Source organism: Choloepus didactylus, chromosome 9, assembly GCF_015220235.1.
Source record: "Choloepus didactylus isolate mChoDid1 chromosome 9, mChoDid1.pri, whole genome shotgun sequence".
NCBI classification, from domain to species: domain Eukaryota; kingdom Metazoa; phylum Chordata; class Mammalia; order Pilosa; family Megalonychidae; genus Choloepus; species Choloepus didactylus.
The window spans coordinates 36,953,814-36,966,836 of record NC_051315.1 but is presented as its reverse complement, the minus strand read 5'-3'; the positions used below and the strand labels follow the sequence as shown (position 1 = coordinate 36,966,836).

General features: G+C 33.9%; 1 protein-coding gene across 1 annotated transcript in view; it reads right to left on the bottom strand.

Annotated features, from left to right (window-relative positions):
- Positions 1-1,514: 1,514 nt before the first annotated feature.
- EPC2 (enhancer of polycomb homolog 2) overlaps positions 1,515-13,023 on the bottom strand; it is a 146,380-nt gene continuing 134,871 nt past the window's right edge. Inside the window, exons 11-14 of the mRNA XM_037849257.1 lie at positions 7,445-7,581; positions 5,771-5,930; positions 4,389-4,722; positions 1,515-3,422 (exon numbers count right to left, since the gene is read on the bottom strand). Coding sequence (XP_037705185.1) covers positions 3,350-3,422; positions 4,389-4,722; positions 5,771-5,930; positions 7,445-7,581 — 704 coding nt within the window. The 3' untranslated portion in view covers positions 1,515-3,349. The remainder of the gene's footprint in view (positions 3,423-4,388; positions 4,723-5,770; positions 5,931-7,444; positions 7,582-13,023) is intronic.

The window sequence follows — 13,023 nt, the reverse complement described above, 5'->3', positions numbered from 1 at the left end:
AGCTATGTGACATAGCACAAGTTATTTAACTTCTCTAAGCTTCATTTTCCTCATTTGTAAAATGGGGAAATTAATAATACTTTACAGAATTGCTGTTAGGACTAAGTGAAAAAGTCACTGAGAACTCTGCATGCTCCATGATGTTAGCTATTATGATGTTGCTTTTGGAGGAGGGTGGGGGTGTTACTGATGAAAAATCGTGTCTTACAGAATTTACTATTCAGAATTAGTCGAGACACCCTTACCATTTGAAATGCAGTCGGTTAAGAGGAAACAAAACACATCAGTCAAAAATGTCTATTACTCGATAGAAGGATGTATGGATGTATGGAGGGATTTATGTGTGGATAGACAGACAGGGCAAATGTGGCAAAATGTTAAAAGTTGGTGGATCTGCGTATTTGCATGGAGGGCATGTTGGAGTTCTTCGCATTAGTTTTGTATTATTCTTGCAACCATCCTGTAAGTTTGAAAGTATTTCAAAATAAAAGTAAAAAAGTGTATTAAATCAAACCTTTGTTCAGAGGTTCGGCATTATATTCAAACAGAGCAGTAAAATACTAGGGAGAAATTTCTGAAATGTTAGTCCTCATCCCCTCCACCCTCATCAAGAAATAAAAAAATCCTTGGTAATTAAAAAACACGGAAGCATAAATGCAAGTACTACATACCCTATTAAGAAAAAAAAGACAGCACACATAATATATATATCTGTGTTGTATGTGTATTTTTAAAATGTGCTCTCCAAACATCTTTCTTTTTCCCTTGGTCGTTTGCAAAAGAAAGATTATGCATTACATCTTCAAATATACTTAGAGCTACATCATAAAAATGATCTTGAATTACTGGGAAAGGAAGTACTGTCTAGGAAGACAGAAAAATAGAGTTTATAGATACTTTCATCTGCACTGAATTAAAAGATATCCTAACACATGAGTTTTACCGCTTTGTTAGTTAAAAAAAAAAACAAGAACCCCACTACCACCTCAAAAACCACATTTGTCAAGGATTCTAGAAGCATATCAGGGTGTAAGTACCAACACTAGTTTCCTCAGAGATGGTGGTACTGCCCAGGACAGGGCCAGTGCAAAAGAAACTAGTCTTCAATTTAATAAGGTGAAAACAATTATCTGTTAATTAATTTTTAAAACACTCTGGAAAACCGCATATGCAAATAACCAAAAGGTCATCCATGAAACAGTCACAACTATCAAAATAATGGAGGCTTATTTTCTATTTTACTTAAAAGGAACAAATAAATCGGTTATCAGTCTTTGATAAAGTCTGGATTTGCTACCACCTCCAGAAACTGTACAATGGGTAGTTCTTTTGTTTTACTCAAATGATTTAAAACTTATATGGCAAATTCATAAGGCAAATTCACTTCATGCTTTACTTCAGTAAAATGGAAAAAAAAAAATCTTTCTCTGAGCTTGGTACTAAAGTTTTTTAAGTTCTTAATAGCAAGGAGATAGATCCAACTATAGGCAGAATGAACACAGTCATAAAACGTATCAAATCAAAATTATTTCCTTTATATAATCAGCAATGAGTAACTCCAGAGGTAGTATGGCAGAAATGAGCATGGATCCTATCAGGTCACAACCAATGAAGAAATTAATTTATTTTTTTCTATGGTTTTGGCCATAAATTGCTTTACACATTTAGGACCTGAATAACACCACTCTCAGCAGAAATCCTGGCCCATTAACTCAACTAACATATCAATTTACAACTTTCAGGACTGCAGATATAAAAATGTAAAGTATAAAATTAAGTAGGTTTGAAATGGTTTTAATCATATTCATTAAAAATATTTACATTTCCCAGTATTTACTTGACAAAACCCCCTTGCAATATAATTCTACTCTAAACTTTTATTTATAAAATGAGGCTCATTTATGAGATTTCAATGAATGTTATACTGCAAATTACTTACACTCTGTAAAATATCTTACGAACTTTTCTTATCAAAGGTAGTCTATATTGGATTATCTGAAACCCAATAGTGCCCACAGATGAGCATCTAATAATTCTTTTCATTAATGCTTGGAAAGCACTGTGAAAATGTAAAGTGCTGTTAAGTGCTATCATCTCCCTTAAATTTTCGCTTACACGGTATGCACATTGTGAAATAAACACATATGCAGCATGTCCATGTTTTGATATGTATTTTTATTTCCCTGCAGTTTTCACTTATCAAGAACAAGTAACAGGGAAAGTTGTCTGAACTAGTGCATAAACAAACATTCTGAAACACCACTACACATATCTAATTTACAAGAACCGTATAAAAAAGGTCACTAAAACACTACACTATGAAGGTGTCCAACGCTTACAGTCAGACTTTTTCCAACCCGTTACTTGCCTTGTAGCCACAGGAAAACTCTCCAAAATTGAAAAGACAATCTTGCCACAACCCTCCCCCCCTCCCAACACCTGGGATGGCTCGATAGCTAGACTTCCAATAATTATTGCAATGATATAATGCAATATATACCTGGTAAAATATCCTTTATGTGGTGTGTTACAGTTTTAAAGCCAGTTAAAATATGCAGTCTTCAAATAAAATGTAATCCTTGAAAAATTCTCATATCTGCACAGTTTAAATGTGCTAGATGCATAATTTTTCCTAGTCTGTTTTTTCTGTGTAATTATTTTTTATAAACTGGTATTATAAATAGAAATATACATTCAAAATATATGGAAAAGTGAGTTACTACATTAAATTTGCATGTATCGATCCATCCCTTTCCCCTGCACAGTAATAGAAAATACTATTTTGCCTTGAACTTCATATTTGACAGTGAAATGCCACTAAAGTATTTACCAAAAAGTCCATCTAGTCAAATTGTGAAACAAAATGAACCAAATGAAAACTTTACAGTTCCTTTAGAAAAAAATTACAAGAATTTCATTTCCTAGCTATGAATCTTTAACTTTTTAGACACAAAGTTGGATTTATTTTTTACAAGATATAAAATGTAAACATGGCAAAATAAATAGTTAAAACAAGTGATGCAGGATCCCATTTCATGCTCATGATCCCATTAAAGAATTATTTTTTAAAATCCATTCAGTTGCAAATTCAAGTGCAAAAGCATGATGATGAATATCTACTATTCAAGTAACAGAAATAATATTGATGATACAAATAAACTATTTTACAAGGTAGTGATTTTCCCAATTTTACAAAATATACATTATATATCGATTTAACATCCGATATACTGTAGTCCGTTCAGGTCCATTGTAACGCTCTGTGGTCCACAGAGTGTCGCCTTTTGCATTTGGCTGGAATATGGATGACTGCACACCAACAGCACAAGTCAAAGCCACACGGTGTAGGTTATGTCACCTCCATAGCTACTGTTGTCTCTGCTATTCCATTTAAACCCAATCTTTCTGGTTCATGATTCTCTCTATAATCAAGGCAAAGAATAAAATAAACATGAATACTCTTTAGAACACGCTCTTGTCGTTTAGTACTTACAGAGATGTTTTTATGTAACTACAACTAAACATGTACTTCACAAGAACGTTTCAGATTTTTACAATTACTAGTCTAGAATGAGGAATTTTTCTTCAGCTCAGAAATCCTATAATTCCTAGTGACTTAATTATAACCATTTACCCAGGAAAGATAATAATTTAATACAATAAAGTTAATTACTTACAAAACATACAACAGAAGACAATCCAAGTGTTTTTTTTTTTTTTACAATAGATGGAGCATATGACGGCTCAAAAAGAATAATCATTAAGGGTACATTACTTAAATTACTTTCCACTGTAGTCTGATTTTATGGCTTTAAGATTATGTACTTATCAATCCAAGCAATTCAATTTTTTTTTCTGATTTATTGTTCTTGTATTAGTGTCACAGAAATATAAAAACACTTTAAAATACATTATCATAGATCTTGTCAATCCCAGAATATTTCCAATTTTAATGTATACAAAGAATAATCTTCCCTACATATCCTTTATGTGTAATACCAAAGAAAGCATACATTTTGTTTGGAACTAAAACTCTGGTTTGGAACTTAATACAATAATAACCCTAACCCTCCAGAATGCCTAAACTAAAAGAAGTCACAGTAACCAAAGCTTCTAAAAATGAGACTCTCTTTGATGTATATGTCAATTCGATGTTTTTCTTGTTTTGTTTTTTACAATTCTGGTTGGCGCGTAAAACACCTTACTAGCTACATCCAACAATGAAAATCACAGAGCACTACATGAAGCAGATCCTCAATATCTGTTGAAAAGCAAGTAAGTCAACAGACACCTATGGCTTGAGCAGTGAAAAAAAAAGTCTTTTTCTTCTCACAGGAGAGCCAGAACAAAGGGATCAAATGATACTTGAAACACACATGTACACCCACCTTGCCATGCTGCTGATGGCACTGCTGGGAGTAACCTTTGGCACTCTGTCCATATTGGCAGCAACTGTGGCAAGTTTTAAGGCTGTTGGCGATGGTGCTGAAGTCCTTGTATTGATATGCACATTGACTGGAGAAACAACACTGACGTTATTGAGGTGCACTGCATTTGTCAGGCAGGAATTGTTCATGGGAAGTGCCTGAGGACTGCTTGTGCACAATGCTGGGATTAAGTGGTTTGTAGTGGTTTGGCTAACTGTCCTTACGAGTTGCACAGCTGAAATCCCTGGGCTGGATGATAAAGCCACATTGGTGGAGTACAATGTTTTAGAAGTTCCTGAAAAAGAGAGAAAAAAAAAATAATTCAAGTCATGGGACATTAATAAAACTACTGTAAGACATTAGGAGCTTAATAATAAAAATAAATGCAAACATTTGTATTCTTATTGAATACTAAGGTAAATTTCCACATAAAGGCCACTCTAAAGAGAGCTTCTTGATTAGTAAGTCCAATGTACTTGAGGACCTGTTACAATCCTGCATGAAAACGGCTCTGTAAAGAATTATGCTGCCTTCATTTCTGGGGACGTTGGAGGTGAGCATAACAGGACAGAGAAGCCCCAGAAATCAGAGATGCTCTGTGGAGGTTGAGGTCTGGTGGAAATGACAGCTGATTTCCAAAAGAATTTACAGCTGCACCAACACCAGGAAGCTTGGGCAATCAGGATCATGTGTGCATATGGTGAAGCAACTGGAAAACCCTAGTGTCTGAGAGGTAGCCGAAGGATGACTAGTATAGAAATAGGCTTTGAAGACCCAGGGTAGTAAGAAGCCGGCCGAGTTTTACAACAATACCATATTTGAAGAGGAGGGAGTCAAGGAAAGTATGCCTGTGAGTATGTAAGAGTGGGAAGGTCAGTCCTATTTCTAAACTATTGACAGACTGTCTTGGATTATATTTTGCCTTTTTATCAATGCACAGATGATTCGATGGTGATGGCCAGTGCGTAGCTTGATGGCTTTCCTAAGGTGTAAGGAAAGTGACAGTATGTGGATGAAATGAGGCAGCAGGCTCCACGTGAATATGAGAAAACACCCATGTATTCCCTCATCTCTCTCCAAAGAAATTCTGGGGTCCTGATTTACTTCTTTAAAACAATTTCCTCGATTTAAAAAATAAAAACCCATAACAGATTTACCTCGCTAATGCAAGATGTTAATAGGGTGGTATATAGGAACTCTGTCTTTTATGCATGATTTTGCTATAGACCTACAACTTCTCTAATAAAACATATAAACAAACATTAATAAAAATAAGAACCATATCCCAAATCAATGAGTCACAACTTCAAGCTAGTAAGTACCGTGTGAAACCACAGCCTTACCTGAAGGCTGGACAACACCGTTTATGTTGGTGTGGCCAGTGTTCTGTTCCTTGGCTACCTCACTGCGACTTGGAACAGGCGCACTGACTACTGCAGATGCAGCAAAGTGAGCGCTGGCTGAATCAAGTGTTTTAGACATACAGTCAGAGGTGCTTGAGCCCTGTAAAATGAATACATGTAAACTCTCATTTTTTGGATGCAATTTCATGAACATAGTAAGGAATGTGGCAAAACCAAGAGGTTACTGCCTTTTGTTGCAAGTATTTCGATTAAGAGACCTAGGATCCACAGGCATTCATATTTTTAGCCTATGAAGCAGAGAAGTAGCTAAAAAATGGGAAGCAACTATTTCTGAAAAAGAATGTGGGGATTTAAAACGAAACAAAACAAAAAAAAAAAACAACCACCACCAAGCCTTAAATGCTCTATTAATTTTTCCACAAGTGTTAATGAATGCTTTGAAAAATACTTAATCTAGAAACTCTGGCCTATGTGAAATTAAACAGAGATGACTAATAGTCATTTTTGCCACAATGTAAAAACATTAAGCCTAACCTTGCAGTAGGCTAAAAATACTTGAGGCTGGCTATTCAAGACTCAGACAAAGGAAACACAGGAAAGTTAAATGACCATTTCCCCTTGATTTGGATATAAAACAGGCTAACTGTCACTATCATCTAAGAGCCTCGATGGTGGGCCAATCCCAGATCCACTGGGTGTCACAGGAATGTTCACTGGGATCCTAGGGTCACTGAGATTTTCATGTTGCTGGACTCAGGATCTTCAAGGTCAGTATGTAAGAAATAATATTATTCTGATTTTTAGGGTTTTTGGAATAGAGATTAACCTTTTGAGAATGAGCTGAACCACTATGGGGAAATCTTAGCCTGATAGTTCACAGAATACAACCAAGATTGAGCTAATCTTAGTTGTTATTTTAGAATCTGACCAACCAATGTAGTGATAAATTGAGAATCAAAATAAGAACTTTTATATCAAAACAAATACAGAATAATAAAACTTAAGACCTAAAAGTCAAGGCTTATTTTTTTCAGACACCTCAAATTTGAAATATATTCCCAACTGCAGTTTTATGAGGGTCTTTTTACTCTTATCCCTAATGCCTACCTTTAATGGTGTTTATGGACAACTTCCTCCAGTGGCAAGTTTTTTTCTATGGGAAAATGTGATTCAAAGAGGCAAAGGCTAAACGGTTTAGATTTATTGCAAAATTCAAGAGAATTACCTTTCAGCTCATGGGGCACGTCCATACAGCACTTAAACACACAGTTTAGGAGGGGTTTAAGAAAGTCATATTTTTAAAATATTGTTTTTGGGGGGCAGTGAGGGTAGGGGATGAGAGTTCTAAGACCATATCATTATTTCTCCTATGAATTCTCAATAATCCTTCCCCAAGCCCAAAGTTACTGCTCTCTTAAATAAAAAACACCATCTTTGGCTAAAATACTCTTCTCATATTATAAAACTCATAACTAGTTCACAAACTAGTCACTGAAAATTACATAAATTAACTGTAAGGAAACTTAGATTACACCCCCAAAATCAAGAGTGGCAATATCAAGGTTACTTCTGTAACTTGTTAAAAATTGAACAAAACTACCTAAATTATGAAACAAAGAAAGAGATATAACCATGATTAAAACTCAGGTTTACCTGTGCTTTTGGATGTGTCTGTTGGGAGGAATGCTGAGATTGCTGTTTCTGCTGAAGCTGAGCAAGTTGCTGCCTTTGCATTTGAACTAACTGCTGTTGATGTGTCTGAAATTGCTCTTCTGTGATACCCCCTGTTACTGGTAAAGGACATTAATTTCAAAAATAAGTATGCTTTGAAGTATTTTTGATAACATAAGGAGAATATAAACATTTCACAATTAAGATAAAAAACAATGACAAATCACAACATGTATCATCAGTGAAGAACCCAATAAAAATATCAGATCATTCAGCAAAAGTGGCTTATACTGATATCCATGACATCCTTAATATCACATGCAAAAATAACCTCTGCGTTTTTAATTGTGTAACACAATCTTAATACGAGGAGTCTACTTTTTATTCAGACTTAAAATCTCTGAGATCACTCTTAATTCTCTACATTACGGTAACTATATAATGAGAAAACTTTGGTTAATGCAAATAATAATGACTATCTAAAATCTTTAATAAGAAAGCAGGACCATCTACAAGACTGTAAATGACTTTTACTGCTGGTTTTCATATATGAGTGAAGTGAAAATTCTCTTCTGATTATAAATCAGAGCAGAGGACAAAGATGTTCATCTAACATAACCAAAAACCATAGTTTGAGCCAATGGGTTCAACCTCTAAAATACTATGACCTCCCTACAAAAATACGGGCTAGGAGTCACAGAAATATTCAGGAAATTAAGGGTACAAATGTATCCTCAGATATAATCAATTACATTGCGTCCAAAGTGTTAAAAGTTAGTATGTGTTTCAAATGAGGGGGAAAAAAAAAGACATCTAAAATTTGTTTAAAAAACCCTCTAAGAGAAAGTTCTAATAGGAAATATTTTGTCTAAGAAATGTCAATAAACCTTCATTCACTAGTATTTAAGTTGATCACTGATAAACTGATTTAGAGAACACAAATCTACTTCCATAGACATTAATGCACTGTTACAGTAAAAAGATATTAAATTACAAATGAATACATGCCCTACATGGTAATTTTGCTCTGTTTTTCTTTACTGCCTTCTTTCCCCTCTCCTGACTATTTTACTCAATCAACAAGAATTTACTAAGTATCTACCATGATGCAGAGTGCTGCACTAAGAGTCACAGTGAATACAGGGAAAAATAAATTAAGAAGAGGATCTGTGTTGCCATAAAGTCCTACAGTGTTGGAGAAGAAAAGACACATATAAAGAAATACCAACTAATATGAGTCGATCTTTACATGCAATAAAGGAGTTTAGAGAACGTGACGCCCTCAACTTTGATTACTTAACTCTCCCCAAGTCTTCTATTTAGTGGGATCACAAATAAGAAACAACAAAAAAATTTTGAAGGTAAAATTACACATATATTAAGTTATGAATAGTATATATTTTATGAAAAGGAAGCTGTTATGTCCTAGAATGGACACATCTATAGATAGACTTCATTTCTGTTTATAACATTATCATTAAAATTTGTATTGGACAATAAGGGGAAAACAGTTCTTAGAGAGCAATTTTATTTTTAGAAGATTCAAAAACCTGGGGCTATTATAGTGTTCACTCTAAAATTTTAATATTACCTGTATTTCTGAAGTATACTTAAGTTATTTTACTGAATTATCAACAAAATCAAATGTCTTTCTTTGCAGGTGTTAAATTCACTGCAAGTGTTGCTTGTAAATGAAAAAAATAATAGTTTTAATTCTAAATTTACAATCTTCGAACTCAAATAAAAATTTGAAGTATTCATGAATTTCCAGCTGTTTGAAAACTTTGGGGAAAGAGATGAAAAATAGATTTTTAGATACCAAGGCAAGAAGTAAAATCTTGAGTTAAACCCAAATAAATATCTTTAGGTCCTATGTGTATAGAGTATACCAATTCAGAAGAGATGGACTTGAAATTTCATGTTAGCAGGGTCCACTCCTTAAAATCTACTAAGTTTATATGGAGCTGAGGTTTACGGTGCAGTGAAAAGGTGAGTGTACCAGCAGTTAGCCTTAATTGAGGAAGAAACTAAATAAAGAGAATTACTTTTAGCAACTATTTCAAAATTGAGAAAGAAATGAGGGTAAGAATCTTTTCAAAATCTTTTAAGTCAGTTAATAAAACTTTAGTAATTCAAATAAAATACGTACCTAAATGAGTAGAAAAGCCAAAGTGCATTTACAAAAATTATTTTGGGGGTTGGTAGTCCACAGTTAACCAAGTAATGACAGCTAGAAGCATTCTACTTGTTTCTATGAACAGATGATCATTTACATATATAGTAGAAAGGGATACTGAAAAAATTGCCTGTTTTTTTATGTCTACATTTATTTTCCTATCTTGTTGAGACCATTACTTTGCTCAGAAACCCCACCCTTTTCCTCACAGAAAACTCATAAAATTCCAACTTAGATACAATCCAAATTATTCAAATTAAAAAGTCAGTGTTTCTCAACCTTTTAAAACTTAGGCTGACTTTGATACAAAAAAATCTCACTCCTGACCCCATTCCCAGTTGAGAATCACAGATACAAACTTAGTTTAATTCTATAATATGGACATTCTTTTAAAAAAATTACATTTTTTCTCTTCCCTCTAGCTCCATGTTCAATATGTTATATCTATTCTTGACATCTAGCTCTTTCTTTACTAGTAAGGTGTTCTGTGCTTAAAAAAAGCTGATGCTCCTCATTCAGAATTTTCTAGAGCAAACTGTTTATTACTTCAATTTTTTAGACAAAAAACAGCAAATGATAATTTTAACACAAACTTGCAACATGTACACAACATCCTTTCTAACTGACCCCTTCTCTCTGTTGGGGTGAAAGGAAAGGGGAAAGAATCATGGTTTTAATGGCAAAGACACAGTATCGAATCGCTATTCTCAGGGTTATCAGGGTTGACTTACTGGTAGGTGGAGGGTGGTAATTTGATTGAAAGCAACTTCTCCACTTATTCTTTTTCCTTTCATAAGTTACTGAAATACTTCCATCAGAGATTAATTTTTAGACTGACTTTTATTCATTAAGAGGCATGCATTAAAATATATCAGGAAAAGGTCACAGATACAGAGTGAACAAACCTGTCTGCTTGGAGTGGCAGTGGGGCACTGGTGGTACAAAGAGGAAGTGGAAAGTACAAAGGATACACCTTATCTGTTTCTCTTGCTAGGGCCCAGCTAAGTATTTTTCACTAGTTGCTCTTAGGTTGCTGGCTTACAAGTGAAATTCATGCTGTTGGTCATTAATCCATCCCCATACCCACCCCCTCCAAGCCCTAACAGTTTAAATGTAACCATAAATCTCATTTTTGTGAGTGGCAGTGTTTCACTATTCCAGAGAGATGGCAAGTATCTCTTTTCCTAAGTAAGAACTTTCACAAATTTCTCTGGGTAATAAATGTAATAGATAGATAAACCTACTGCATAATTTAGCAAAATTTTCATGTATCCCAAATATGTCATTCTGTACAAGAGTAAAATACTTCTATTTCTAAACATCTTGTGCTTACAATCAACACTCTTTTTCACTAAAGCCTCTAACCTTTCTGGATATTTTCTATTTACCAGGCTCACCTATCATGGATTTATCAGTGTTTCTACTCCTCAGATGAATCTATGTACTTTCCTTAGAAAACTTGTCACCATCCTTGGAATGTTAATCCAATTTTCAAAGGTCCCAGGCAACCCTCATTTCATTCTTTAGCTTCAGGCATGTGGTTCTTATATGGTGATCTCTCTGGGTTGCTCTTCACCACTGCTCCCTGCCATAACCCGAGTGATCCACCGAATACATTCTCTGGGTACTGCCATTAGATTTTATACTTATATAATAATTATAAAGCCCTAGATCACTGTAAAACTTGGGCCCACAAAGGTATTCTTAGGTATATGTGAAATCTTTACAAATATTTAGTAACTTTGTATTTTTGTTTCATTGAGAAAGATCTAAAAGAAATAAATTCTGAATCTTCTGGATGACCATCCCACAACAGAATGTGGACTTAAAATATTTGTGCTTGAGACTGCCTTTTTCATAATTTTTTAAACCTTAAATTGCAATGTTTCTCAAACTGGACTGAGAAGATATATTCTTGGGAAGCCATGAATTTTCCAAATTTGAGAAATGCTGGTCTACACAAGTTTTCACAGTTTAATGAAGAGTATTCAAAGTGGTGGTAAAGATCATATAAAAGTCTAAATGAATATCTTATGCAGCATTTCATCATCTACCACATAGGTCTTTGTTGTAAGAGTTTTCATATATCCTTTTATGAAGCAATGCTGACAATAAGCAAATCTGTTTGTTTCAAAGGATAGATCTGGGGCTGTATTATTATTATTATTATTATTTTTGCAGGGGAGGGAATCTTATTTTAAGTCTTCCAGTTTAAAAAAGAGCTCCATAAACCATCGGAGCTACTCTGAGGACAAATCTAATTGTTGAAAGTTAACATCATCTGTCCCAGACTAAACACAGCCTATAAATGTAACTCTCATAGCTAAAGGCAAACTACGGAATAAACTGCAAAAGTATGGGGGATGGGGGGATGGGGAACCAAGGGAAAGTAAGGAAAATGAAAACTAAAGATCCATTTAAACTTCTGACACCCAAGCTAAACAGTATTTTACAATGGAAACTTCATTATTATTTCCTTTAGCATTCATTAAAATCTTTTAATCCTTGAAGTCTAAATCCATTTCTCACCTTTGGAAGTGACTATAAACCAAACAATACATCCTTGTGAGTACCTTGGCTGGTTGTTAAAAGTAAACTTTTACTGATCATAAAACTATGATGGTTACATTTTATGGACATTTAAGAGGGAATGGTAAGAGAAACTGGATAAATTAAAAATCAGGCATTTCCCTTGGAAAACTGTATAGAATGTTAATAAATTACAAATAGACAATATTAAGATATTTGGAGCTAGTCAAAAAGGCTGTTGGTATCTATCTATTCAGCATATTAAAACATGTCAGAAAATAAAAATATGTTAATTTGCAATCATGCATTACTTAAAACCAAGATAAATGTAAGTTAATCTGGCCCTTAAAGTCTTAACAAGTTAAGTTATTTTTAAATGTGAAATACATTTTGTTGAGTTTGGGATATAGAAGCATCAAACAATACTGCAGTTTCAAATGACTAAAAACTTTATCCTCTATTTAAACAAACTATGCTGTAAACTTGAAGTCAAGGAATATTGTCTTGTAAAACTTGGCAACTTTTAATCACTTAGCACAGTGCTTTGCATATAATAGATCCTAAATAATTAAGTGTGAAATTAATTTTCCTTGGTTAGCCACTTGCCAAGTTTAGTACATTCTGTCTTTTCTTTCTCCGTCCTGCTTCTAATCGAGAATAATTTTTCAATTAAGAAAACTTATCTTTAATTTGTTTAATAATTTATATTTATCTCTTTAAAACAAAAAGTCTTTAGTTTTAATTCTTCTATAACCCAGGGACACACAGTTCAATTTTAATTCTCTGTCCTTTACATATGACATAAAAAAGAACAATTGGAATATATTTAGGATTCAGGGTTTATGACTTCAAAAAA